Below are 24,798 nucleotides of genomic sequence, written 5' to 3'. Positions count from 1 at the left end.
GGTGTCCTTGGGTGCCGGTGTCCTTGGGTGCCGGTGTCCTTGGGTGCTGGTGTCGATGGGTGCCGGTGACCCCGGGCGTTGGTGCCCCCGGGTGCCGGTGGTGCCGGTGCCCGGCGGTCCACCTGAGGTCGCGTGTCGCCGGCAGCGGTGCGGACGACCTGCTGCCCCTCGTGTCCTTCGCGGCGCTGCGCAGCGGGCTGCCCCAGCTGCTCTCCGAGTGCGCGGCGCTGGAGGAGTTCATCCACGAGGGGTAGGGGGCTCGGGGGGTCTGGGGGGGGGGTCCGGGGGGCGCCGTGACACCGGGCGGTGACGCCGCGTGCCGCAGGTGCCTGCTCGGCGAGGAGGGGTACTGCCTGACGTCCCTGCGGAGCGCCCTGGCCTACCTGGAGACCCTGCCCTGAGCCAGCCCCGGGACCCCCCCCGGGACCCCTCCGGCAAGTGGCGGGGCTCGGCCCGCGGGGGGGGCGCTGTGGAGCCCCCCCGCCCCTAAGGCCACGCCCCCTCGCGTGACGTCACGGCGGGCGGGGCGCGGGAAAGCGGAAGGGGCGCGGGGCCGGGCCGGCAGGTGGGAGCGGGATGGGGCCGGGAACCGGGGCTGGGACCGGGGGGAACCGGGGACGGGGCGGGGCCGGGCCCGGGCGGTGCGCTGCGGGGACCGGGGGGCACCAGGGCGGTGCTGGGGAGAGGAACCGGGGGGGCAACGGGAGGAATCGGGGCCGGTAGGGAGCCACGGGGAGGGACCGGGGGCGGTGATGCAGCGGGGAACCGGGGACACCGGGACAGGTGGGGGCCACGGAGCGGGGAACGGGGCCGGTGCTGCGGTGGGGAACCGGAGGAGTACCGGGGGAAACCGGGGTCGGTAGGGAGCCACGGGGCGGGACCGGGGGCGGTGCTGCGGTGGAGAACCGGGGCGCACCAGTGGCAGTAGAGGCCCGGGGGCGCTGACCCGGGGGTGCCCGCAGGATGTGCGCGGGCCCGGCCGTGCGGCAGGAATACCGGCGGAGCCTGGAGCGGGGCTGCGCGGGTGCCTGCCCCGACCCCTCGTTCACCGAGAGGCTGCGGCAGCGGCTGCGGGCAGAGCCGGGGCTGCTGCGGGCCCTGCAGGACGACGCCGGCACCCTCCTGGCCCGGGGGCTGCGGGGCCGCCGCGAGCTGGGGCCGGCGCTGCGGGGCCTGGCGGCCGCCTTCGAGCTGCTGGAGCGGGCGGCCCTCAACCTCTACCTCTTCCCCTGGCGCAAGGAGTTCGGCACCGTGCAGGTGGGCAGGCGGCGGGGCCTGGGGGTGCTGGGGCGGGGGGGGAACCGGGAGCTCCACCGTCACCCCGCTCTCCTTGCAGACCTTCTCGGGGGCCTACGTGCACTCGCTGCGGGCGGCGCTGCCCGAAGCCGACCTGCTGCGGAGCTTCGGCCGCCTGGGCTACGTGCGGCGGGACGAGCACTGCCTGGCCGTGTGCCGCCGGCCCCCAGGCGCCGAGCTGGCCGCCGCCGCCTGCGGCTTCTTCGCCTGCCGGCTGGAGTGCGAGATCCTGGCCGAGGTGCTGCAGCGGCTGCGGCCCCGCCGGCTGCGCCCCGAGGAGCTGCTGGAGGCCCGCTGCCTCGCCCGCGACGCGGAGGCCTGCGTGGAGATGCTGCGGGAGCTCAAGCCGGCGGCCGCCTGTGACGACGACGTGGATCTGTACCGGGAGATGCCGGAGAGCCCCGGGGACGGCGGGGAGCAGGACTTCAACCCCCCAGCGCCAAGCTCCAGGCTGTGGAGGGACCCTGCGGGGCTGCAGGAGGCCCAGGACACGCTCGGGGGGAGCTGGGACCTCTGCAAACACAGCGAGCTCAAGCAGGAGCTGCTCCCCACCATCCCCAAGCCGGACGCTTCCTCCTCCTCCTCCCCTCGCTTCTTCCTGGAGCAGGAGCTCAGGGGGGCCTGCAGCAGCCCCCAGGTGCTCCCCCCCGCCTGGCTGCCCCCTGGGGAGCCCCCACCCGGGGGCCAGGCTGAGGCCGTGCCCCCCGGCGCCCCGCAGGAAGCGCCCGAGCTGCCCTGCTACCAGCTGCACTCGTGCCTGCGGCAGGGCGCGCTGCCCACCTACTGCTGCACCACCTGCCAGCAGCTGCACGCCGGCACCTGCGCGGCCGGGCGGGCCTGCCGCAGCCAGCACCGCGGGCAGGAGCTGCGCGGCGAGCGGCAGCAGCGCCTCTGGCTGCAGAGGACAGAGGTGGACATGCTGCTGGCCGACAGCTCCAGCACGCGGCCCTAGCAGGGCCCCGACAGCGCCGCGCCAGGGGTGCTGCTTGCTGCCGCTGCTCGCCCCTCGGCACGGGGACACCCGACCTTCCCCCCCCCTGCCTGCGCTGCCGCCGAGCTCCTGGACGTGGCGGGGCGAGGGCTGGCGGGACGGGCCCCTGCTCCAGCTGCTGCTGTAAATGGCTCCGTGCGTCCCAGTAAAACGTGGCTGCCTCGCGGCACGCTGGTCTTGTCTGCCAGGGAGGGAGCGGGGAGGAAGGGCCCAAGGACTCCCCCAACCCTCAGGGGAAGGTCGGGACACGCAGCGCCGGCCCCAGGGTGGTTTTGTCCCTGGGGGGCTTCGCCTGGGGTCAGCTCCGTGGTGGTGACACCCCCCCAGGAGGGGCTCTTGCCTCACGGCACAGCTGGGCCAGGCCTCGCCTCAGGCTGGCGGGGGGAGGCCGAGCTGGGTGCCCTCGGCCCTGCGCAGGGCACGGGAGGGCAAAGGGTCACATCCTGCCCCAGGGACCTCGCTCACACCACGGATGTTTGCAGCTGCTTTTATTGACAGCACAGCCGGGGTCACACCGCACAGCCCAGGGCTGGCCCCGCCAGCCCCCCGCGTGTCTCTGTGCCAAACCCCACTCCCCCCATCCTCCCCCCTGCCGGCCGTGCCCCCATCCCACCCCCAGGGAGGTGTTGGCACAGGGCTGAAGCCCCCCGGGGGGCTGCACTCCCAGCCCCAGGGCAGGAGGGGACCAGTGCTATGCAAGGGGGTCACAGCTCGGGCTCCGGCAGCCTGGGGATGTTTTGGTGCGAGCAGCTCCCCGCAGGGCTGAGCACAGGACCTGCAGCGCCGCCAACCGGGGCGGCCCCCCTGGCACCGCACCCCTCAGGGGCTGGCAGAGCCCTCCCAGGAGGGCAGCAGCACCAGCGGGCAGGAGCCAGCGCCCAGCCCCACGAGGGGCAGCGGCCGCCCCCCTGCGAGCTCCCGTTACCTCCCGCTGCGGGACGGGGCTCAGGGCTTGCCCCGCTTCGCCTGCGTCTCAGTCCCCGTGCTGGTGGAGGCTGCCCGCTTGTTGCGGTGGTGCGGGAAGGTGGGCATGAGCTCTGGCTCGCAGGCTGGGGGGCAGAGAGGGGGGTCAGCGGGGCCCGAGCACCGCAGCCCTGGTTGGTGGGGGATTTACTTACGGAGGGGCTTCTCCTTGAAGTAGGAGCTCTCCAGGCAGTCTTTCGCCGTTGCCCTGCGGGTACAAGGGCACGTGGCAAGCTCTGCTCCCGGCCCGAACACGCTGCTGCCTCCCATCACCCTCGCAGGTGGCCGCCTCTCCCACGCTCCTCCCTCGTCTTGTTTCCACCCCAGCACCCGCCCACGGGGCTGAGCTGCCCCCAGCCCGAGGGACAGTCCCCACCACCAGGGACAGTCCCCTGCAGGCGGGCACAGCGACACCAGCAGCCCCAAGCCCTGCCCACGCAGTTGGGCTCTTACCGCTTCTTGGGATCGTACATGAAGAGGAAGTTGAGCAGACGCAGCCCGGCCTCCGAGAGCCAGGGGAACTTGTGCTTGAGGTTGTTGTAAGGCTGCTTCCGCAGGGTGTACTGACTCACCAGGGGCAGCTTGGAGAAACCCTGCGGGCAGGGGCGCAGAGCGTCAGGCGCAGGAGGGAGGGCAGGGCAGGGCGGGCAGGCAGCACCCGCCGAACAGCTCTCACCGGCCAGATGTTTTCGTTGGGCGTCCCCAGGAGCTGCACGATGAGATCGATCTGGTGGATCTCAGAGGTGCCCGGCAGCAGCGGCTTGTGAGCCAGCAGCTCGGCGAGGATGCAGCCCACGGCCCTGCGGCGCAGAGGATGTGCAAGAGTCAGCGGTGGCACAACTCCTGCCTTCCCCGCGTGTGCTCGCAGTCCTGGCTCCCGTGAATCCCCCAGGCACTGCCCAGCCAGCCCCGGCCTCTCCTGTCCTTTGTCCTCACCACATGTCAATGCTGGTGGTCTGCGTCGTCATCCCCAGCAGCAGCTCAGGCGCTCGGTACCTGGGCAGGGAAGGCGCAGGTCTGCAGGAAGCCCCCGCTGCCCCCCGCAGCGCTCGCCCTGTGCCACCCCGGGGCAGCAGAGCTCGGTGCCCGGCACCCCGCACTCACCACAGCGTGACGACTTTGGGGGTCATGGGCTTCGGCGGCATCCCGTACGTACGTGCCAGACCGAAATCCGCTGCAAGAGAGGAGCAGGCCCGAGGTGAGGGGAGAGGCGAGCTCCACGCTCTGGCTGCTCGTGGAGCAGAAGGCGCATCTGTAGCAGGAACCGACGGGGGCACTGCAGGGGCTCACCGATCTTCACGCAGCCTTTGTCAGTCATGAGCAGGTTGGACACCTTCAGATCCCTGCCAGGGACACCGAGGGCTCAGTCAGCGCCGCCCTGCACGCGTGGTTCCTCCTACACCTGCCCTTCCCCAGGTGTCTGACGCTGAGCCCCCGAGCTGGGCGGTCACTGAGAGATGTGAATCTCAGCATCCCTGCCGCAGCTCCCACACTGCCCAAAGTTTTCACCGTGCCCCCACCCAGAGCTCCTCACAGTGCTCCCTGCTCCCGTGGCAGGGGCGCAGGAGCTGAGGAACCACCCCACAGTCAGCGGGCTCTGTGGGCTGCCTCCCAGCGGTCCCTCCTCCCCACCACGCCTGTCCCCCCGCTCCCACCTGTGGATGATGTACTTCTCGTGAAGGTACTGCAGGCCCCTGAGCACTTGCAAGATGATGCACTTCACCTGGAGGCAGAGGACGGCGGCGTCACCCGCTGCGTGACCAGCACCAGGCAGACGGCAGCGATCGCAAGGCACGGAGGTTCTGGCTGGAGCTGCAGCCCCCTCTCACGGGTGGCATTCCTAAAAGCCCGTCCCGACCTTTACCTGAGCCTCAGAAAAAGGTGTCTGCATGTTCTCCAGAAGGCTGGCGAGGTCCTGCTCGCAGTAGCCCATTACCAGGAAAATACTGCAGGAGAAGGGACAGAGGCAGGTGAGGCGCGGTCAGCGCTGGAGCACCAGGAAGGCTCGTTGCCTCTGAAGAGCGGAGAGGGCAGGAGATGACGGCAGGGCAGAGGGGGCACTCTCACCTCTCCAGGTGGTTCCCCACAACCACCTCCTTCAGCTCCACAATGTTGGGGTGGTGGAGCTCCAGGAGCAGGGTGATCTCCCGCAGGCTGCTGACGGGCATTCCTGGGGACAGCGAGAGCCACGCTGCATGACTGCCTCAAGCAGGGGCCTGGGATGCTGCTGTCTGCATGAGCAGCCACCCTTGCCACGGCTCCCCTGGTCCTGTTACCTTCTTTCTCATTGTCCATCCGCACCTTCTTCAGTGCCACGGTCTCATCCGTTACGGTGTCCCGGGCACGGTCTGGAAGAGCAGCCAGGCGCTCAGCACCAGGAGGCAAACGCTGGCTTTATTCCCAATTATTGGTGGGGCACCGGCACCACTGAGCCCCCGCTCAGCCTCAGTCTCTGCCCCATGGCCCAGCACACTCTGCTCCCAGGGCAGGGGCTGAACGCTGCAGCCCATCCTTCCTCCCAGGAACCAGGCCGGGAGGACAGCCAGCCCCACACTTACACACTATGCCGTAGGTGCCCTCCCCGATGCGATTCAGCTTCTCGAACTCCTTCACGCTCCGGCACCTCCCCAGCTGCAACCAAAGCGGCGGTCACGGGCGGGAGCTGCCTGCGGGGGGCCTCCCGCGAGCGGAGGGAGGCACTGCCCGATGGCAGCCTGACGCTTCAAGCCCCAGCCCTGCCCTCACCGGGCGGGCGGCGGAGCTGCCCCGGCCCCTTCTGCTGCAGGGATGGCCCCGGCCTGCGCCCAGCGACCCCCGGCCCGCCCGGGCCCGGACCTCACCTCGGAGCCCGACACCCCCCAAGGCCCCACCTCATCACCCTACAGCCCCGTCTCCTCACCCTCTCGTCCGCCGGCACCTCGAAGAAGCCGTCCGCCCACAGCCGCGGGAAGCGCAGCGGCTCCAGCTCCCCCTCACCGCTGCCGCCCTCCGCCATGGCCGCCCGCCTCACGCATGCGCAGTGCCGCCCGGCGCCGCCTCACGCATGCGCAGTGCCACCCGGCAGGCCTCACGCATGCGCAGTGCCGCCGAGCGGCGCGGCCCCGCCCTCCTCTGGCGGGGCCCTAGCAACGGTTGCTATGCGCGGCCTGCCCCGGCCCGGTGGCGGCCCCGGGCCCTGCCCCCCGTGAGGGCCCCGCCGTGCCCGGGCCCGGCCCGCAGCGCTCGCACCCGGCGCGGTGTGAGCCCAGCACCGGCGTTTACTGAGACCGGGGGCTGTGGGGACTCCCGGTCACAGCTCCCGGGGAGCCCCCGGGCCGTGCTCCCGGTGCCGGTGGGCAGGCCCCGCGGTGTGCTCCGTCACCGCCACCAGGACCGTGCCCCCCGAGGGCGACGTGACGATGATTCTGGGGGCACACACGGGGCTCTTCTTGTTGCCTGCACCTCCTGGGGCGTCTAAAAGAACGGGGGGAGGGGGAAGCCGTGTGTGAGGGGTCATCGTGAGGTGCCGGCACGGCGGGGGCACCGGGACCACCCTGTGTGGGGCCCACCGGGAGGTCCGGCTGCTGCCCTGTGCTCTGCGGATACGCACCCACCGGGGAGCTGCCCCCTGCCCCCGCTGCCAGCCGTGCCGTGCCCCTGCTCTGCCTAGAGCAGGGAGGAGACACACGGAGAGCAGCCGAGCGTTCCAGGGCACGCTGCGCTCACGGGAGCTGCTTCCCAGCCGCCTCCCGACACCGGTGCCTGAAACACACCCGGGCACCGGGGCTGTTTATAAGGCGGCTCATTAAAACCCGGCCCGCTGCGAGCACGGCGTGACGGGAAGCGGCCGATTTATCTCTGCTGTCCTTTGTGGGGCAGAGGGGGGGCAGAAGGAAGGCTGGAAGCGTCACGTCACGGATCTGAGCGCGGGCCCGGTACCGGCAGCAGCCCGGGGCGCTTTGCTCCGTAATCTCTGCCTACGAGCTGGGCCTGGAAATAAAATTCCCCTCTTGGAGTCAAACGGGGTCGAGACGGTGACGGGCGGCCCTGGTGGGCGGCAGCTCCCTGTGCACCGGGGGTGTCCCTGTCCGTGTCACCGTCCCTGTCCCCGTTACCGTCCCCGTCCAGGGCACGCCGTCCCGCTGAGCCCCTTCCCACGCAGGGCCCTGCCGAGCGCCTGCCCCATGGCTGCCGTCGGGGCCCCGGGGCCGTTATGACGGTCGGGCCACCGGCACGGCACCGGGCTCGCCTCGCCCCGGTCCCGGTCCAGCCCTAGCACGGCCACAGCCCGGCTGCCCCCAGCCCTGGGGCCGGTGCCCCCGCAGAGCCCCGGGGCAGCCCCCGCCGCCCGGCCCCTCCCTGTGCCCCCCCCCCCCCGGTGCCCCGCCCCCCCGGTGCCCCGCCCCCACCGGGAGGCGGCGCGCGCACCCCGGAAGCGGCGGCGGGGGCCCCGGGACGGGGGGGCGGGGCGGTTGGGAGGGAAGGCCCGGGGGGGGGGGGATGGGGGGAGGCCCTGCCGCACCGGGCCTGGCCCCGTCCCGGCCCCGGGGGGGTCCCGGTGCGGCGGGCCCGGCGCTGAGGCCGCTCTCTCCCTGCAGACACGCTCTTCCAGCTGAAGGTGAGCCCGGAGCCGACCCCGCCGGTAGCCCCGGGACGTGCCCGACCGCCCAGGGGCCGGTAACGGTGTCCGTGCTGGGGGGGGGGGGGGGGGGCGGGGCGGGGCGTTTTGGGGGGGGGGGGGGGCGGCACAGGACCTTTTTACCCCCTCCTCTCCCTCCCTTTTTACCCCCTCCTCTCCCTCCCTTTTTACCCCCTCCTCTCCCTCCCTTTTTACCCCCTCCCCTCTTTCACCCCCCCTTTATTTACTCCCTCTTTTCACCTCCCCTTTTTAGCCCCTCCCTTTTACCCCTCCTTTATAATCCCCATTTACACCCCTCTCTGTTTTCCCCCCCCCCCTTTCTAACCTCCCCCCACGGCCCTGCGGGTCCCGCTCTAACCCGGGGAGCTGCTCAGCACCCCAGGGCGCTGCCCCCCCTGTGATCAGCCCTCCCCGGGGAGGTGGCTGGCACCGCCTTCCCCGCTGCGTCCCAGCGCTAACCCCGGCTTCCTTTCCAGTTCACGGCCAAGCAGCTGGAGAAGCTCGCTAAAAAGGCTGAGAAGGACTCCAAGGCGGAGCAGGCGAAGGTCAAAAAGGTGGGTGGCAGCTCGTCAGAGCCGAGGGTGCTGGCAGCCCTGGGGCTGGGGACCCTGCCTCCTCGAGTTGGACTCGATGACCCTGGTGGGTCCCTTCCAGCACCGGGGGTTCGGCGGTCCCACGGTGAGCTTTGGCTCTGCTGGGCGTATGCGGTGCCTCCCTGTGCTGCTGAGAAGGGTTTAATTCCATTCCAAGGGCGTGTTCCGTGTTTGTAGGGGTCACAGCAAAGCCGTGTGCTGCTGGAGGGCTGTCGGGGTCGTGCTGGTTCATAAGCACAGCGTGGATTCTCGGTGCAAGCGACTGCCCTTTGTTCTTCCAGGCCCTTCAGCAGAAGAACGTGGAATGTGCTCGTGTCTATGCGGAGAATGCCATTCGCAAGAAGAACGAGGGGCTGAACTGGCTGCGCATGGCTTCCCGAGTGGATGCCGTGGCCTCCAAGGTGCAGACAGCCGTGACCATGAAAGGGGTAAGGGCCACTGTTCTCGAGCTTCAAGGGTGCTCTGCGCCCGGCAGAACCTGCCTTGAATCCCCTCGGGCTGCCCTGTCCCCAGACAAGGATCCTGTGAGGCTTCGCGGTGAGCCCAGTCCCTGCTGGTCCGGGGTCTGGAGCAGCTTCTGAAGTGCCACTCAGGGCACCCCGGCAGAGGGGCTGCTTCCTCGGGGCTCCTGCCTGCTCTCCTGCCTCTGCTACCCCCTGCGTGTGTGTCTGCAGAGGGGTGGGCTGCGACCTGCCGTGCCCGGGGGTGCAGAGCCGGTGTGGCACCCCTGGCTGCGCTCTGCCCAGGGTCTGTGCCAGGGATTCGCTCTCAGCAGCGACGACTTTGCTTTTGGGCAGTACCCACGGAGCAATCCCCTCCTCTTGCAGGTGACAAAAAACATGGCTCAGGTGACTAAGGCTCTGGACAAGGCTCTGAGCTCCATGGACCTGCAGAAGGTGTCTGCTGTGATGGATAAATTCGAGCAGCAGGTTCAGAACTTGGATGTTCATACGTCGGTAAGTGGAGGAGGCCTCGAGGGGTGTGGGGGGACAGGCACTGTTCTGTGTGTCTGGTGCACGAGGTGCCACGGCCCTTCTGCTCAGCAGGGAAGGGTTTTGCCATGCAAAGAGGCCGAGTGGCCGGGGAGGAGCGGGAGGAGGGAGGCTGCTGTCCCCGTCAGGGGCTTCTCGGGTGGGGCTGTGGAGGACTGGGCCTTGCAACCCTTTGCTGTAGCCTTGTTGTCAAGCTTGAGGCCACAGGAGCTGTGCTGGTGAAGGGGCAGTGGTGAAACAGGGTCTGCAGCGTGATTTTTGAGGGGAAGAAGTCGTGCTGGACCAAGGAACTTTCCCGGTGGGGCAGGCTGACGGGCTGTCTCTGCTCCAGGTCATGGAGGACTCCATGAGCTCCGCCACCACCCTGACCACGCCGCAGGAGCAGGTGGACAGCCTCATCGTGCAGATCGCGGAGGAGAACGGCTTGGAGATCATGGACCAGCTCAGCCAGCTCCCCGAGGGGGCTTCGGCGGTGGGCGAGAGCTCGGTGCGCTCCCAGGAGGACCAGCTGTCACGGAGGTTGGTTCCCTGCTGGGTCCTTTGCCTCGCGCTGAGGCAGCCTGAATTCTTCACGGGGGTCTCCCATCAGCAGGAAAGGCGTGAATTAACACGTCGTGCTTGGCCGAGTGGGTGCTGAGCTCCTCTGTGATGCTCGGGCGAGGCAGAGCCCTGCAGTGTGCGCCAGGCAGTGCCCGTTGCACCTCACGAGGCCCGGGAAGGGCGCAGGCAGGCGAGGTGGCCGCTCGGGGCCGGCTGCTGGCACGTGGCAGCGAGCTGTCCTCGATCCAGCACCGAACCGTCTGCCCCTGCTCCGTGCTCGCCCTCAAGCAGCTGCTGCTGTGCTGGGAAGGCTTGGCGCTGACCTGCAGGCAGCTCCGGGAACAGGCTGTCTCGCTGGAACTGCCCCAGGAGGAGCCGATCAGCTTCCTCTCCCCGCTCCCTCCCCACGCAGCCGCCGCCGGGGTCCCTCAGCACCGAGGTGCCGCCGGCCCCGTGCTGCCCTGGGGGAGGCACCGGGCGGCTGCAGCTGCGAGGTACCCACGGGAGGAGCTGGGAGCCCCATTTCTGCAGCAAAATAGCTGCACTGACAACAGATGCCCTGTGCTCCCTGCAGGCTGTCAGGGCTGCGTGCTCCGGGGCAGGATTTCTTACCTCTCCGCCGCTGGAGGGAGGCAGAGTCGTGCCCTGGAGGTGCTGCCTCGTGGGTCCCCCTGCCTGGCGGCTGTCCTGGCTGCTCTCATGCCACTTCCCTCTTGTTCTCTCCCTTCCAGGTTGGCTGCCTTGAGGAATTAAGGTCTCCTGCCTCCCCCGAGGACTGCTGCCACACTGGTTGTATGGTGTGTGGGGACGGAGGGACCCAGGACTCCTTCCCCTCTGCCCGTTACGTCCTTGCTCTGACCTGCTGGCCGGGCAGGGCCGGCCCCTCCTGCAGCATGTCCCAGCCCTGCCCGCCTCCCTGCAGGCTGCTTCTGGGGTGCGACGGGTGACTGGAGCAGGCAGAGATCCTGGCGGGGGGGATGGGGCAAGGGCAGCCCTTCTCTGGGCTTGACGGATGCTTCGCTGGTTCTGATTTTAGGGTGATTTTAGGGTGTTTTTCCTGTGAGGGTCGCCGCTGGTTTCTCGCGGCGCCCCCTGATGCAACGTGCCACTCCTGATCTAACACTAAACGAATCCTTCTGGAGGTGGGTTGCGGCGTCTCCCGGGGTGCTGGTTGCCTGCCTCCTCTGTGCGTAGCACGCCTGTTACCTGCTGCAGGGCCTCCCAGCCGTGGGCAGCACCCGGCAGGGGCCCCCAGCAAGCAGCTGTGCCCTCGGCGTCGTGGCAGGAGGGATGGGGGCTCGCTCCCCACGGGGCTGTGGCGTTTCTGGGGGGGGTTGTGCCTCGCAGGAAGGCATGGGCACGCCGCCGCACCTCTCGCCTAGCAGCGACCTCCCCCAGCCCTTGCTGCCCGGTTCGTAGCCATACCTGCTGGCCCTGCTTGCAGACCTCGCCTTGCCCGCTCGCCTGGCCCTGGCAGGCTGACCCTCCCCGCGTCTCTACCACGAAGTGGCCTTCGAAACGCTCGTCCCGCCCCGCAGATCCACCCGTGCCCCCTCCCGGTGCTGCGAGTTACCGGGGCTGCTCCCTGCCTGGCACCGCAGCCTCCTCCTGGCCGGATGGGCGTACCGGGGTGGGTGCCAAACCCTCCTGGGCATGCCCCCCCTGCCCTGCGGCCTGTCCCCTGGGTCCCCCTGGGTCCCCCTGCGTCCGTTTGCTCTCCGCTGTCCCCACCTTGTCACGTCTCCGTGCCCGGGGGGCTGCCGGGGGTGGACTCGCAGGGAAACGGGGCTGCCCGGGGCTGATGCTCCGAGCGCCCCTTCTCCCCGAGTGGGTGGAAAGCTTGCGGGAAGGAAACGAAGCTTCCTTCGGCTCCCAGGAGGAGGAATTTCATCCCTCTCGCTGAAGGCCGTGAGAGGACCCGGTGGCCCCGCGGTGCCGGAGCTGCCCCCCGCCCCTGCAGCGCTGAGCGGTGCGGCACGCGGCAGCTGCTGCCAAGGGCAGCTCCCACCCGTCAGCTTCAGCGGAAAATCTCAGCCACACGCAGCTGCTTTGTGGGGCTGGGCCGAGAGCGGGGCCTCGGAGGCTGGTGGGGGGCACGGGAAGGGTGGGGATGGGCGGCAGCCTCCGCATGCCTCCGGTGCTGGCGCCCGGCCCGGCTCAGGCCACGGACACAGGGCAGGAGACGCTCCAGGCCGGGGTCATCTCCTCAGTGCTCGTCACAAAAACACTTTGTGCTCTTGTTGTTTTTTTTTTTTTCTGAGTTCAGTGGCCTTGGCTGCATCTGTCTAGCTGAGAGAGCCTTCCACCCTCGTGTGCCGCGGTGGGGATGTTGGGGGGTGACAACGGGGCAGCAGGAGGCACTTTGGGCTGCAAAGCCACTTGTGCACGGTGCCTGCGCTTCGGAGCAGGGCTGCCACCAGCACCTGGCCCTGCATCGGCACCGGGCTGGGGGCTGGGACGTGCCCCCCGCCCCCTGGAACCACTCCTCCTTCCCTTGTGATGTTTCTGTCTTGATTCCTGTTGGGGTTTTGTTGTTGTTGTGTTTTGTTTCTTTTTTTTTTTTAAGCTTGTCTCCGTTGCCTTTTTCTTCTCCAACACACTGTTGATTACCTTCTGCTATTTTAAATAAAGACTGCCTGAACATCCCTCGGGGCGTGCACAAGGGGCTCGGGCACAAAGGGGGGGGGTGGGGGGCGGGCTGTGAACCCCACAGCTGGGGACAGAACCGGGGGTCCCGGGGGGCTCAGGTGGGGAGGACGGAGAGGCCGGTCCTGGTCCTGCAGCCTCCCTCCCTCCTGCCCCGGGAGAAGGGGAGCCTCTCCCCATGGGACTGGGGGGGCCACAGCCTCCGGGGGTGACGGAGGGGAAGGCCCCTGAGCGTCTGGGACACCCTGCGTGCCACACACCTCCCTGCGGGGACCAGTTCCCTTCCCACGGCCGAGCTGGGGGAACTGGGACGAGCAGGAGCTGCCCCAGCCCTGGTGCGGCCGCCTCCCTCCCCGCTTCTTTTCCCAGCCTTGTTTTGGGGCTGCCTGGCTCCCGGCGCTGCTCCCCGCGCCTCTCCCGGACCCTCCTGGGGAGAAGCTCGGGCTTGCCAAGGGGGAGCTGCCCACGCAGGAGCTCTGCCCTTTCCCATCCCGAGCACCCACCGGCTGCGGGTGCCACCCGGGGGGGCTGGGGGCTCGTCCCCTCCCCTCCGCCTGGCAGACGGGCTCCGCGCCGCAGCCAAGCCGCGAATGCCACAGGAAGGTGGCTCTGCCTCGCCAGCTTGTTTTCCCCGGTGCCCAAAGCCGCCTCCGCTCCGAAGACAGGCTGTTCCCAAACGCGAGAGGAAATTGCTAAGGAGATGATTGAGTAACCAATTAATTCACTAATGATTAATGGAAGCATCCTGCGGAGGCAGCCCCGCCGCCACCTGGCCGGGCGTTGCGGCGATGGCTCACTCCCGCTGCGGTGGGAGCCCGGCCGCTGCCCCAGGGTGGGCGCCCACCGAATGCCTCCGCCACGCCGCGGTGACCGCTGGGGTGCCGTCAGGGTGCCGGGATGGCCGGTGACACGCCGTGGTGGCAACCCCACCACGCAGCCCTGGGGGCTCGGGGGCGATGCGTGCTGCCAGGCACGGCTCCGTTGTGCTTGGGGTAAGGTGCGGCAGGACCCGGCCGTGCCGGGGGTGCCCAGCACCTTTGGGCAGGATGCTAAGAGAGCAGGGTGCTGAGCAGGGGCAGCGCCAGGACCAAAGCTGCTGGCAGGAGCGGGGCTGGGCCGGCCCCGCTGGTGTCGCTGTAGCCGTAGCTCGTCCTGCACTCCCCCGACAGCTCCTCGAAGGCGATGGGCTCCTCGTGGGGCGCCGTGCCCCGCAGGGACAGCTTCACCTGCGGGGGCACGGGGTGGGTTCCTGCGGTGAGGGGTGGTCCCCGCGTGCCGCGCCGCCCTTCACGGTGCTGCCCTGCGTGTCCCTGTGTCCCCACGCGTCCCCGAGCACCCTGGTGCCCCGCTTTTCCGTGTGTCCCCATGTCCCAGCGCCCTGTGCATCCCCATGCCCCCCGCGCCCCACTCACCTCCTCCACCTTCCTGAACACACGGAGCAGGTTGTTGGCCAGCGCCGCTCTCACCTCCTGCTCCGTCCAGTTCCTGAGCAGCAGCTCCGCCACCAGTGCCGGGTAGGTGGAGACGTCCTCCAGGCCCGTGGGGACCCTGTGGCACCCCGCGGCTCAGAGCCCGGCCCGGCAGCACCCCCAGCCCCCCAGGCGGGGTATGGGGGTGTCCCAGGGCCGATCCCGACCCCACCGTTTCGCCCACCCCGTCCCAGTCCCTGCGCGCTGCCACCCGCGTTACCCCGTGACGCCGTCGTAGTCCCCGCCGAAGCCGACGGACTGGATGCCTGCCACCTTCTTCACGTGGTCCATGTGGTCTGAGGGTGTGGAGAGGAGGGTGAGCAGGCGGGGGGGACACTGCACCCCCCCCCCAGATCCCCCATCCCTGCCCGCTGCCTCACCCGCGACGTTGCTCAGGTTGGCCTTGTCGCTGCACGTCACGTACTCGTTGTAGAAGTTGACCATCACCAACCCCTCCTTGGAGGCCTGGGGGAGAGGTGGTCCTGAGCCCTTGGCAGCCCTGCTGGACCCCCCCCGCGCCCCCCGCGGGCGGCCGTGCCGGGTGCTCACCACCATCCTCAGCACGTCGTCCGGCACGTTGCGGCGGTGCGGGCAGAGGCTGTAGGCGGACGAGTGGCTGAAGATGACGGGGGCTTTGGAGATGTTCAGCACCACCTTCATGGTGTCCACCGAGACGTGGGCCAGGTCCACGATCATGCCCAGGCGGTTCATCTCCTCCACCACGGTCTGCAGGGACGGGGACAGGCGAGGGCTGTGGCAGCCCCGCGGGGGGGACACCGTGCACCGGGGGCTGGCTGTCCCCAGGCCACGTGTCCCCGTCCCCCCCCAGCTCCAGGGCGCTCCCTCCCCGCTCACCTTCCCAAAAGACGAGAGGCCGTGGTGCACGGGCGACTCCTCGGCGGTGTCCACCAGCCAGTTGTCAGCCCTGCGGGTCGGCAGAGCATCAGAGCAGCCCCCCCCAGCCCCCTCCCCGTCCCTGCCACCCCCAACCCCCCCGCACCAGGGCGTGTTGCAGCTGTGGGTGAGGGTCATGTAGCGGACGCCCAGGCGGTAGAAGGTGCGCAGGACGCCCAGGCTGCTGTCGATGGAGTGGCCGCCCTCCACGCCGATGAGGCTGGCCACCTTCTTGTTCTGGAAAGCCGCCTCGATGCCTGCGGGAGGGCGGCGGGCGCTCAGCTGGGGACGGGCAGCGGCAGCCCCCAACCCGCCGCCGGCCCCGTGCCCGCTCACCGGCGCTGTCGACGACGCAGGCGAAGGTCTCGGGGTAGAGCTCGCACATGCGGTGCACCACGTCGATCTGCTCCAGCGTGCGCTTCACCGCGTCCTTGTTCTGCGTCTCGCAGGGCACGTACACCGACCAGAACTGCCCGGGGAGGCAGGAGCTGAGCCCCCAGACCCCGTTTTGGGGCCGCCCCGGTGCCCGCGCCCCGCTCCCCGCCCCACCTGGCCGCCCACGTGCCCGGTGATCAGCTTGGGGATGTTGGTGTGCGTGCCGTTCAGCTGCGTGAGGTTGGCCTCCGGCAGCCCCAGCTGGTTGTTGAACCTTTTGAGGAGCTGCCAGGGCAGGTCGTTGTGCCTGGGCCGGGGAGAGAGTGGAGTGAGGGGCTGTCTGTCCCTCTGTCCAGCCAGCCAGACGGCTGCCCAGCGACATGCCCGGGACCCCTGGCTGCCTGCCCATCCACTCACCCATCCCTCCAGCCATTCCTTCCTCCCTCCCTCCATCCATCCACCCATCCATCCATCCACCCATCCATAACTCTTCCTCCTTCCCTCCCTCCCTCTCTCCATCTCTCCATAACCCCTCCCTCCCTCCATCCCTTCTTTCCTCCCTTCCCTTGCCCCTCCCTCTCTCCTTCCCTCCGCCTGTCCCTCCCTCTGTCCATCCGTCTGTCCCTCCCTCCTCCTGTCCCTCCTTCCCCCCCTCCCACCCATCCGTGCCCCCCAGGAGGAGCCGCCCAAGCCGCCCAGACCAGGAGCAGGGGCGGTCGCCCCCTGGGACCCCTCGGTGCAGCCCCCCACACCCATCCCCATGCAGCCCTCGCCCACCGCAGGGCTCCCTCCCGCTGTCACCGCTGTGGGGATGTCACCACCACGTGGCGTCACGTACCCGTGGCGTCATGTCCCCTGCGGCATTTCTGGGGAAGTTCTCGGGGCAGACGCACAAACCAGCTCCCACCTTTCCCCTCCCGCGTTACGGCCCCGCCACATCCTCCCACTCCTCTGTCCTCGCTCCCTCTGCCGGGGCTGCTCGGGGCCAGGAGGCGGCCACACACCCCCTGGAGCCGTGGGGATGCCACCGAGGACCCGACCCCACCGCCGGGGAACAGCGTCCGGGGTGTCCCGGCAGGGGACCGGGAATGTCCCTTGGGACACGGCTCTGCAGGACTTCCCCCGGGGGCAGCCTGGCCCCGTTTCCCAGCACCGGCCCCATTCCTGGCCTGGCTTCGTGGTGGCCGGGGATCCCCCCGTGGTTGTGCAGCCCCCGGTGCACCGTGCGGGGATCCCCCGGCGAGGCCAGCCCCGCGGGTCCCCGGGGTGCACAGCACGGGCATCCCCCCGGCAGGGCCGCGGGGCTTTCTGCGCCCGGGAGTTTCGCAGGAACCGAGCCCCCCGCGCCCGGGGCCGGGCAACCTTTGGAGCCGCCGCAGCGCCGCGCTCACCCGTCGATGACCGGCGTGGTCTGCATGATGCGCTTGGCCTCCTCCTGGTACTGCTGTGCCAAGCAGGGCAGGAGCAGGCACAGCACCAGCACGCTCCAGCGCAGCATCCTGTCCTCGCCCCGGGTGGGTATGGGCACCGCCGGCTGCTCTGGGACGAGCCCGGTGTCCTGCCACCGCCGTGGGAGCCTGCTGAGTGCTCACAGCTGCCCGGCCTCGCCGTCCTTCCCCTCCCGTGGTAAATCAATAACCAGGAGCCCCGGCCATAAACCCACCCTTGCACCCTGTGCCTGGCTCTGGCAGCGCCTGGGCACCGCCACGGCCTCCCCCGGCACGGCGCGGGTGGCACGGGGACGCGCCGGGGCCTCTCGGCATAGCTGTGGTTACGCTCCCGGCCCCTCTAATGCAGTGCAGATTTTTCTGCTGGAAAAGCGCCGGTCCCACCCGTGCCTCGGCCTCCCTGGTGCCGGCACCCCCAGCCCCACGCTGGCACCCCAGCCCCGTGCCCCACGTCCCGGGGGGGGGTCTCGGCAGGGCCCGCTGCCCCTGTCCCCCTGTCCCCAGCTCACCGATGTCCCCGGGACGCTCGGGTGGCTGCTCCCTGTAGAGGCTGTGCAATATGTTTTCCGGCTTGTGTGTCTGCGCGCGGGGCTGGAACGGGCTCCGGCCACCCCAGAGCCAGCCCCCGCCATGGCGCCGGGTGGTGGCTGAGCTCCAGCGAGCCCCGCGGCTCCGTGCCCAGGCTGCCCCACTCTGAGAGCCGGGGGGCAGCGGCTGGGGCTGCACGGCCACCGGAGCTGCTGCTGCTGCGGGGGGAAACTGAGGCACTGTCCTGCCTGCGCCCCATCACCCTCCGTGGGGCGCATCCTGCCGGTGGCCGCGGGCAAGGAGCGGCACCGTGGGGCTGCGGGAGCGGTGTGGAGCCACGTGGAGCAAACCCAGCCCCAGCTCCTCGCCCTGGGGTGGCCGGGCTGGTGGGCTGGACCCTCCCCACTGCGGCACGGCGAGCCTGGCTGTGGGGCGCCGAGGCCTGCATCATATGGGGCTGGCACCCCACGGCACGTGGCTCACCGTCTGGGCCACCACAGCCAGGAGGGCCCTGAGAGCCCCTGGCCCCACTGGGGGGCTCGCAGTCCCTCCAAACTCCCCCCACATCCCCAGTGGGTCCGGCTGCGTGTCCCCCCCGGCACGGCCCCAACCTGAGGACGGCCCCGCAGCCCCCAGCCCTGTGGCAGCTTTCCCCCGCGCTGGCCCCCGCCACCGCCTCCGGCCCCCTGCCAGGAATGTGCCGGGGGGGGGGCCCAGCCCCACGCCCTGCACCCGCCGGGTCTGGCTTCCTCTTCTGCAGCTATTTAAGAGCCGTCCCCGGCACGTCCTGCGCAGCCGGGCCATGGAGAGGCTGGAGGTGACAGAGACCTTCGCTGGCATCGCCCTTCCCGGGCACCTCCACACCAAGGAGTCCCTGCAGTTCGCCACCACCTTCCCCTTCCGTGACACCGACGTGGTCATCGTCACCTACCCCAAGTCGGGTGAGCAGCGGCGGGCGGGGAGGTGTCAGGGAGGGGGCAGGGATGGGGCACGGGGACGGCCATGGGGACCCCCATGGCAGAGGGACGGGGGGAGAGCTTTGCCGTGCAGCCCCCGCTCGCTGGCAGGCCCTGGTGCTGCCGACGTGGCTGGGACATGGCCGGGCCCTCGGCCAGCCCCGGAGGGCACTGTGCCCCAGCCCTGCACAGCCACGGCCTCCCCCATCCCCCTGGCACAGCCCCACATCAGGGGGCTCAGCCCCACTGCTCTGCGGGGTGGAGGCGGCCACCCCACTGTGCCCCCTGCTGTGCCCCCAGCCCCGTACCCATTTCTGTCCCTGTCCCCAGCTTCGTCCCCAATCCCGACCCCATCCCCATCCCCGGGGGGTTACGACTGCCGGGGCTCAGTGGGGCAGTGGTCCCACGCCGCCGTGCGCCGCCTCGCTCCGCGCCATGCCACGCCGAGCCAAGCAGTGCTGCGCTCTGCTGAGCCGTGCCTGGGCCATTACGTGGCACACATCACCGTGCTGTGCTGCGCCACGCGGGGCTGTGCCCTGACAAGTCAAGCCATGGTGTGCTGTGCCATGCTGTGCCACACTGTGCCATGCCATGCCGTGCTGTGCCATGCTATGCCGTGCTGTGCCACGCCAAGCCATGCTGTGCCATGCCATGCCATGCTGTGCCATGCTGTGCCATGCCATGCCGTGCTGTGCCATGCTGTGCCGTGCTGTGCCACACCAAGCGATGCTGTGCCATGCCATGCCACGCTGTGCCGTGCTATGCCATGCTGTGTCACTCTGTGCCATGCTCTGCCGTGCCATGCCACTCTGTGCCATGCTGTGCCACGCTGTGCCGTGCCATGCCACTCTGTGCCACACTGTGCCATGCCATGCCACATTGTCCTGTGCCATGCTGTGCCACACTGTGCCGTGCCATGCCACTCTGTGCCATACTGTGCCATGCTATGCCACACTGTGCCATGCCATGCTGTGCCACGCTGTGCCATGCCATGCCACAATGTGCCACGCTGTGCCGTGCCATGCCACGCTGTGCCATGCCGTGCCACGCCGTGCTGTATCAAGCCCCGCAATGCCATCCTGTGCCATGCCATTCCATGGTGCACATGGCGGTGCCCATGCCGGGTGGCAGTGCCCTGACACCCCCTTCCCCAGGCACCACGTGGATGCAGGAGATCCTGACGCTGCTGTACAGCCGTGGGGACGCACTGCCGGCCAAGACCATCCCCAACTGGGAGCGGGCGCCCTGGCTGGAGCAGATCCACTTCAGGGGCGCACTGCGGGACACGGCCGCGCACCGCCTCATCACCAGCCACTTGCCCGCCCGCGTCCTGGCCCCCCTGCTGCAGCGGAGCAAGGCCAAGGTGAGAGCCAGGCATGCAGGGGGTCCCCGTGCCTCTGGGGCTTCCCCCAGCTGGGGCAGCTGCCAGAGACTTTCTGAGGGTGCAGCGGAGCGGCGGGGACAGAGCCTGGAAACTCCCTCGCTGCCACAGCGCTGAGAGCAGTGTCCCCTCACCAGGTGATCTACGTGGCCAGGAACCCCAAGGACGTCGTCGTCTCCTTCTACTACTTCCACCACCTGGCCAAATTCCTGCCCGACCCCGTCTCCTTCGATGCCTTCCTCCAGCAGTTCCTCGAGGGCACTGGTAAGGGCTGGGGGGGCCCAGGTGTGTGAGTGGGGGGCACACCGGGGGCCGGCCACGGGCTCGCATCACCCCCAGGCTCCCCGCAGTGCACTACGGCTCCTGGTTCGACCACGTCAGGGGCTGGCTGGGCCAGCGGCAGCTCCTGGACATCTTCTACGTCACCTACGAGGAGCTGCACCAGGTGAGCCCTGTGTCCCCGTGTCCCCCAGCCCCGTGTCCCCCAGCCCCGTGTCCCAGCCCCGCTGGCTGACCCCCTGTGCCGCAGGACCTGCGGGGCACGGCGCAGCGGCTCAGCACCTTCCTGGGCTGCCCGCTGGGGCCGGAGACGCTGGAGGCCCTGGAGCAGCACTGTAGCTTCGCCGCCATGCGGGACAACGCCATGGCCAACTACACCCTCATCCCCCGCGAGATCATGGACCACAGCCAGGGACGCTTCATGCGCAAAGGTGAGGGGACGCGGGGGTGACGGGGGCGTCGGTGCCGGCGTCGCCCCGAGCCTTGGTCCCACCGGTCCCTTCCCATCCCGCAGGCGTGGTGGGGGACTGGCGCGACCACTTCTCCCCGCTGCAAAACGCCCTCTTCAACCGCGTCTACCAGGAGCAGATGCGTGACGTTGAGCTCAGCGTCCACTGGTCCATGGTGTGAGGGCTGGGGGCCCTGACCCCGTAACTTACAGACCCTTGGGGCCGGAGGTGGCGATGGGAAGCAGCTGCTCCGTGTCCCGTCCAGGGGATGTTTCCACCACCGTCCCCAGGGCCATCCTGCCCTTCGGTGGCCCTGACCCTCTCCTTCCTCCGGCCCCGCAGGAAGCAGAGCCCCGCTCAGGAAAGAATAAATATTTATTGCCATTCCCATGCCGGCAGAGCTTTCCCCGGGGTGTGGGCCAGGCAGCGCCGTGCTGGTGGCGCCGAGTGCTGGGAAGTGCGAGGCGTTGTCACGGATGTATCAGGGCAGGAACCCATTCCCAGGGACATTATCTTGGGTGTGGGTGACAGTCGGGGGGGCCGTGGCGGGCTGCCAGGTGTCTTCTTCAGCAGAACTCAGGGTCCCATCCCCACCGTGCCCCTCTCTGCCCTGGTGCATGCCCGTGCCCCTCCTGAAGCCCTGGGCTGGCCGTGGTGCCCCGAGCGGCCGCTGGCACCCACCTGCCCCATCCCCCTGTGGGGTGTTTGCCCCGAGGGCTCATGCCCCCCACCAGCGTGCCCGCGGGCCCTGCCTCATCCCGATGCATTCCAGGCAATTGCCTTATAAAAAGCTCATAAAATGCCGGAAAAGTGAATAATTAACCCCGTGAACTAAACATCTCCGGCTCGCTCAGCATGGCGAAGAGCTCCGGGGAGGTGCGAGGGCCAGCAGGGCACCCGCCACCCACCCTGCCTTCTCGGGGCTCAGCTGAGCGGGGACGGGCGGCGGGACCCCCCCCGGGGACACGGCCACCCCCATCCCGAGGGGACCCCCTGCGTGAGTGGGGCAGCGCTGGAGGGGGCCCGGGCACCCCCTGCCTGCGCCAAGGGCCGAATGCAGCCGCAGCCTCATCAGGCGCTGGGTTTCCATGGTGACGTCCGTTATCCTGCTTTATAGGGGGATGAATCAGGCGCTATAAATACGCGACTGATCGGGGCGCTGCGGGCACCGCGCTCTGCCCGCAGCTGGCAGCCCCGTGGCAGCCCCGCACCGGAGAGGGGCACGGGCAGCTCGGTGCAGGTACGGCTGCGTGGATGGGGTCAGGCTGGGAGCCCCGTGCCAGCACCCTGACGGGGTGACAGCAGTGTCCCTGGGGGGGGGCATGGGGAGCAGGACTGGGGGCAGCCCCTGCCCTACAACAGCTGCCCAAGGCCACAGCTGCAGCCCCGTGGTGGCCTCTGGCAGACGTCACCTCCCCATGAGCATCTGCGGGTGGCAGGATGGTGGCGCACGGCACGTGGCGAATGGCGCAGCGCATGGCACACGTTGGGTGGCACATGGCACACGGCACGTGGCACGCGGTGTCACATAGCACACGGCGTGAGGCAGCTGGCACACAGAGAGCAGCACGTGGGGCTTGGCTCAGCCAGCCTCAGAGCGCTGCGCGGCACACGGCACACGCCATGCAGCACACAACACGGAGCGCATGGCACAGCACGCAGCGCAAGGCACACGGCACTTGGGCACATGGCACGCGGCCTGTGGCATGTGGCACACGGCACAGCACCTGGCCCATGGCACAGGGCTCACAGCTCACGGCACCCGGCACACGGCTCACGGCACGTGGCAGAGGCATTGTGCTGGGCAGGGGCAGGAGCAGGGCTCTGGCTCTGCCTCCGCTGGCCTGGATTTTCAGGCCGGCAGCGCAGCGGGGTGGGAGCCCTGTGGTGGGGCGGCTCCGGCACAACTTTAAAGCCGTGGCTGCTCCAAAGCACAGCAGCTACAAAGCGCTACTGCTTCTTTCAGCAGCCGGTGGCTTTCAAGTGACAAATCTCTGCTAATGAGGGACGAGGCCGAGGTGGCAGCACAGCACTGGGCAGCTGGTGCTGCTTTCGGCTTTTGCTCGCTTACGCCCCTGGGACCCCTTGCTGCAGGACGGGGCTGTGCTCGTGGGCTCAGGGGGAGCAGCGGGCTGTGTCTGCAACCCGTCCCTCTGCTCTGTTGAGAGCCCACGGTTGGGGATTTTGTGGGACGAGGCAGGGCCCCGTCCCCCAGAGAGCAGACGGCGCAGGGAAGGGGCAGGTTGCTTTATTGGCTGGTGCCTCCCGCGCACCGAGGACGGGTTCGTCATGCAGCCTCGAAATGGCATCACAGCGACAGACAAGCACGGACCACAGGGGACCACGAGGGCAGGGGACGGAGCGGGGATGGGCCACGGGCACGGGCCACCGGCAGCGGGCAGTGCCCTCTGGGGACCCGGCCGCCCCTGTGCAGCACGGCGTGGCGTCCTGCACCAGGGCACCGGGGCTGTCCCCGTGTCTCCGGCCGGGCACGGCGGGGGCACGGTGCCGGTCCCCACGCGGGTGCCCTCACTGGGGTGAGCTGAGGCTGGAGTCGGGGGTGTCGGGCTGGGGGCAGCGGGGCGGGAAGGCCTTGTAGCTGTAGTACTCCACCACCTGCTTGGGCACCTCGGCCAGCACGCACTTGGCCAGCGCCGTCGGGGACGCCTGCGGGACGGAGCGGGAGGGGTGACGGGGGCTCGGTGGCACCCGCTCGCCCCGGCAGCGCTCCGGCTGGTGACGCTCAGCCCCGTGCAGGGACCAGAGGGGATCAGAGGGGACGGGATCGCCACCGTCCCCCACTCACATTCTTGAACTCCCGGAAGGGGACGAACTGGACGATGTCGCGCAGGACGGGCTCGCCCCTGGGGGAGCGCAGGACGCCGTCGTCCCCGTCCAGGATCTGCATGTCGGTGAAGTCGGCGTTGCCCACGCCCACGATGATGATGGACATGGGCAGGTAGGAGGCGCGGACGATGGCCTCCCGCGTGTCTGCCATGTCCGTCACCACGCCGTCCGTCAGGATCAGCAGGATGAAGTATTGCTGGGGGGGGAGGGAAGCTCTGGGGGGGCTGCCTGGACCGGGGCACTGCTGCCAGGCGCCCCCCGCACGCACGGGGCGAGATGGCGTTATCAATGATCCTGCCCCAAACAGCCGCGAGGTCCCAGGAGAGGCTGGCATTTTCCTCAAACCCTCCTCGTCAGCAAGTGTAAATATTTGTCAGGCTTTTAATTACCCCCCCCGCCCCATGCACTGGTAGGTAAGTGCACCCAAGGCGTGCCGGTGCCGCGCGGGGACCTACCGACGCCTCCTTGGTCCGCTCCTCGTCAGCCGCCACGCGGGCCACCTTGGAGATGATGGGGGCCACGTTGGTGGGGCCGTACAGCTGGATTTTGGGCAGGCAGCTCTGGTAGGACTCCACGACGCCCTGGATGCCTGGGGGAGCGCAGGGTGTGGGGGCGGCCCGGCTGCACCCCGGGGTCACAGGGCTGGGGTCTGGCACCCGTGCAGCGGGGCCGGGCTCACCCTCACACTCGTCGTTGTCGGGGTTGAAGTTGATGGCGAAGTCGTGGGAGACCTGGGGGTGAGAGGGGCGAGGAGGGGCAGCCAGGGTGCTGGCAGGGACGGGCACGGCCCGGGGGTCCCGGCCGCCCCCATACCTCGTACTTGGGGGGGATCCGTGCACCAAAGCCCAGAGCAGAGAATTTCTTATCGCTGCAAAGGAAGGGGTGCGAGGAGCCCCGGCACGGCGGGTTGTGTGCGCCGGCACCGAGGTGGCTGTCACCAAGGTGTCCTGGCCCTGGGGTGGCCAGCACCGGGGTGCCCCGGCCCCACCGCAGCCACCAACCTGTCGTAGTCCTGGCAGATCTCACCCACGGCGACGAGCGCCTTGAGGTACTCGTTGGGCTGGTAGGGGTTGATGTAGTGCAGGGAGCAGCTGTTGCGGGGGTCCCCGTTGGAGGCCGTGAAGTCGATGGCCACCTGGCACAGGGGGGTGCCGGTGAGGTCCCCATGTCCCCAGGGCCGGGAGCTGCTGTCCCTGCTCACCGACCCCACGGCACAGCCCCGACCCCCGGGGGATGCTGCTCACCGTGAAGTGGATCTGGCAGCCGCCCATGATGTAGTCCAGGAAGGAGTAGACCCTGTGGATCTGCCGGGGTGACCCGCCTCAGCTGCTGCCAGCCCACACCGCCCCGCGGCAGCCTGGCTCGGCACAGCTCGGCACGGCTCGGCACGGCTCGGCACGCAGGCACTCACCTTCAGGTCCAGCAGCACCACCACCCCCGAGTTCTTGTAGTTGCGCTTCTTGATTTTGTACTTGGGGTTCATGCACTCCCACTGCACCTGCGGCACGCGGCACCTGCGCTGCCCGGGGTCGG

At 69.5% G+C, this 24,798-nt stretch overlaps 7 protein-coding genes across 9 annotated transcripts in view; 4 read left to right on the top strand and 3 right to left on the bottom strand.

Annotated features, from left to right (window-relative positions):
- Positions 1-1,068, top strand: part of VPS9D1 (VPS9 domain containing 1) — a 4,673-nt gene extending 3,605 nt beyond the window's left edge. For both annotated transcript variants that reach the window (XM_035337224.1, XM_035337223.1), the window contains exons 14-16: positions 146-250; positions 326-434; positions 963-1,068. In XM_035337224.1, the coding sequence (XP_035193115.1) occupies positions 146-250; positions 326-401 (181 nt within the window). In that variant the 3' untranslated portion in view covers positions 402-434; positions 963-1,068. The remainder of the gene's footprint in view (positions 1-145; positions 251-325; positions 435-962) is intronic.
- Positions 1-6,309, bottom strand: part of CDK10 (cyclin dependent kinase 10) — a 12,051-nt gene extending 5,742 nt beyond the window's left edge. Inside the window, exons 1-13 of one of the 2 annotated variants that reach the window (XR_004753957.1) lie at positions 6,150-6,303; positions 5,809-5,881; positions 5,527-5,598; positions 5,318-5,420; positions 5,115-5,196; positions 4,906-4,973; positions 4,541-4,593; positions 4,355-4,424; positions 4,187-4,246; positions 3,927-4,050; positions 3,704-3,843; positions 3,406-3,458; positions 3,150-3,336 (exon numbers count right to left, since the gene is read on the bottom strand). Coding sequence is in view for 1 of the 2 variants with exons in the window: in XM_035337229.1 (XP_035193120.1) it covers positions 3,233-3,336; positions 3,406-3,458; positions 3,704-3,843; positions 3,927-4,050; positions 4,187-4,246; positions 4,355-4,424; positions 4,541-4,593; positions 4,906-4,973; positions 5,115-5,196; positions 5,318-5,420; positions 5,527-5,598; positions 5,809-5,881; positions 6,150-6,245 (1,098 nt within the window). In the remaining variant the exon portion in view is untranslated. Of the gene's footprint in view, positions 1-3,139; positions 3,337-3,405; positions 3,459-3,703; positions 3,844-3,926; positions 4,051-4,186; positions 4,247-4,354; positions 4,425-4,540; positions 4,594-4,905; positions 4,974-5,114; positions 5,197-5,317; positions 5,421-5,526; positions 5,599-5,808; positions 5,882-6,149 lie in introns of those variants that run through there. The other variant, XM_035337229.1, reaches the window with a different exon arrangement.
- Positions 806-2,453, top strand: SPATA2L (spermatogenesis associated 2 like). The gene is made up of 4 exons (XM_035337227.1): positions 806-816; positions 928-1,257; positions 1,337-2,291; positions 2,352-2,453. Exons 2-3 carry the CDS (start codon positions 964-966, stop codon positions 2,246-2,248), a joined length of 1,206 nt encoding a protein of 401 aa, XP_035193118.1. The 5' UTR covers positions 806-816; positions 928-963; the 3' UTR covers positions 2,249-2,291; positions 2,352-2,453.
- Positions 6,310-7,729: 1,420 nt separating the features above from the next.
- CHMP1A (charged multivesicular body protein 1A) lies at positions 7,730-11,201 on the top strand. Its single transcript, XM_035337076.1, has 6 exons — positions 7,730-7,906; positions 8,345-8,422; positions 8,743-8,889; positions 9,289-9,417; positions 9,785-9,972; positions 10,725-11,201. The coding sequence occupies exons 1-6, from the start codon at positions 7,730-7,732 to the stop codon at positions 10,744-10,746; spliced, it is 741 nt and encodes a 246-aa protein (XP_035192967.1). The 3' UTR covers positions 10,747-11,201.
- A 2,360-nt stretch (positions 11,202-13,561) lies between these two features.
- On the bottom strand, positions 13,562-17,472 carry DPEP1 (dipeptidase 1). The gene is made up of 11 exons (XM_035337226.1): positions 17,335-17,472; positions 16,769-16,935; positions 15,552-15,684; positions 15,339-15,471; positions 15,109-15,259; positions 14,964-15,033; positions 14,658-14,834; positions 14,489-14,573; positions 14,329-14,404; positions 14,052-14,187; positions 13,562-13,865 (listed from the first exon to the last, which is right to left on the bottom strand). The coding sequence occupies exons 1-11, from the start codon at positions 17,455-17,457 to the stop codon at positions 13,689-13,691; spliced, it is 1,428 nt and encodes a 475-aa protein (XP_035193117.1). The 5' UTR covers positions 17,458-17,472; the 3' UTR covers positions 13,562-13,688.
- A 656-nt stretch (positions 17,473-18,128) lies between these two features.
- On the top strand, positions 18,129-20,806 carry LOC118173003 (sulfotransferase 2B1-like). Its single transcript, XM_035337230.1, has 6 exons — positions 18,129-18,294; positions 19,464-19,672; positions 19,828-19,954; positions 20,041-20,135; positions 20,220-20,400; positions 20,484-20,806. Exons 1-6 carry the CDS (start codon positions 18,156-18,158, stop codon positions 20,597-20,599), a joined length of 867 nt encoding a protein of 288 aa, XP_035193121.1. The 5' UTR covers positions 18,129-18,155; the 3' UTR covers positions 20,600-20,806.
- A 1,844-nt stretch (positions 20,807-22,650) lies between these two features.
- The window catches only part of CPNE7 (copine 7), a 6,392-nt gene continuing 4,244 nt past the window's right edge, over positions 22,651-24,798 (bottom strand). Inside the window, exons 9-16 of the mRNA XM_035337225.1 lie at positions 24,677-24,763; positions 24,510-24,569; positions 24,267-24,400; positions 24,079-24,133; positions 23,945-23,996; positions 23,721-23,854; positions 23,225-23,461; positions 22,651-23,085 (exon numbers count right to left, since the gene is read on the bottom strand). Of these exons, the coding sequence (XP_035193116.1) occupies positions 22,948-23,085; positions 23,225-23,461; positions 23,721-23,854; positions 23,945-23,996; positions 24,079-24,133; positions 24,267-24,400; positions 24,510-24,569; positions 24,677-24,763 (897 nt within the window). The 3' untranslated portion in view covers positions 22,651-22,947. The remainder of the gene's footprint in view (positions 23,086-23,224; positions 23,462-23,720; positions 23,855-23,944; positions 23,997-24,078; positions 24,134-24,266; positions 24,401-24,509; positions 24,570-24,676; positions 24,764-24,798) is intronic.

This window comes from Oxyura jamaicensis, chromosome 11, assembly GCF_011077185.1.
Source record: "Oxyura jamaicensis isolate SHBP4307 breed ruddy duck chromosome 11, BPBGC_Ojam_1.0, whole genome shotgun sequence".
Taxonomy (NCBI): Eukaryota; Metazoa; Chordata; class Aves; order Anseriformes; family Anatidae; genus Oxyura; species Oxyura jamaicensis.
The sequence above is the reverse complement of the archived record's forward strand: the minus strand, read 5'-3'. Positions and strand labels throughout refer to the sequence as shown.

Bases quoted from the DNA above. Each gene is read 5' to 3' on its own strand.
- LOC118173003 (XM_035337230.1), top strand. From the start codon at position 18,156: ATGGAGAGGCTGGAGGTGACAGAGACCTTCGCTGGCATCGCCCTTCCC. The intron at 18,295-19,463 runs GTGAGCAGCGGC...CCCCTTCCCCAG, and splicing joins CGTCACCTACCCCAAGTCGG to GCACCACGTGGATGCAGGAG. The intron at 20,136-20,219 runs GTGAGCCCTGTG...CCTGTGCCGCAG, and splicing joins CCTACGAGGAGCTGCACCAG to GACCTGCGGGGCACGGCGCA.
- CHMP1A (XM_035337076.1), top strand. From the start codon at position 7,730: ATGGGGGGAGGCCCTGCCGCACCGGGCCTGGCCCCGTCCCGGCCCCGG. The intron at 8,423-8,742 runs GTGGGTGGCAGC...TTGTTCTTCCAG, and splicing joins AGCAGGCGAAGGTCAAAAAG to GCCCTTCAGCAGAAGAACGT. The intron at 9,418-9,784 runs GTAAGTGGAGGA...TCTCTGCTCCAG, and splicing joins ACTTGGATGTTCATACGTCG to GTCATGGAGGACTCCATGAG.
- SPATA2L (XM_035337227.1), top strand. From the start codon at position 964: ATGTGCGCGGGCCCGGCCGTGCGGCAGGAATACCGGCGGAGCCTGGAG. The intron at 1,258-1,336 runs GTGGGCAGGCGG...CTCTCCTTGCAG, and splicing joins AGGAGTTCGGCACCGTGCAG to ACCTTCTCGGGGGCCTACGT.
- DPEP1 (XM_035337226.1), bottom strand. From the start codon at position 17,457: ATGGCGGGGGCTGGCTCTGGGGTGGCCGGAGCCCGTTCCAGCCCCGCG. The intron at 16,936-17,334 runs GTGAGCTGGGGA...CGGCGGTGGCAG, and splicing joins CGAGCGTCCCGGGGACATCG to GACACCGGGCTCGTCCCAGA. The intron at 15,260-15,338 runs GTGAGCGGGCAC...GCCCTCCCGCAG, and splicing joins CTGCGTCGTCGACAGCGCCG to GCATCGAGGCGGCTTTCCAG.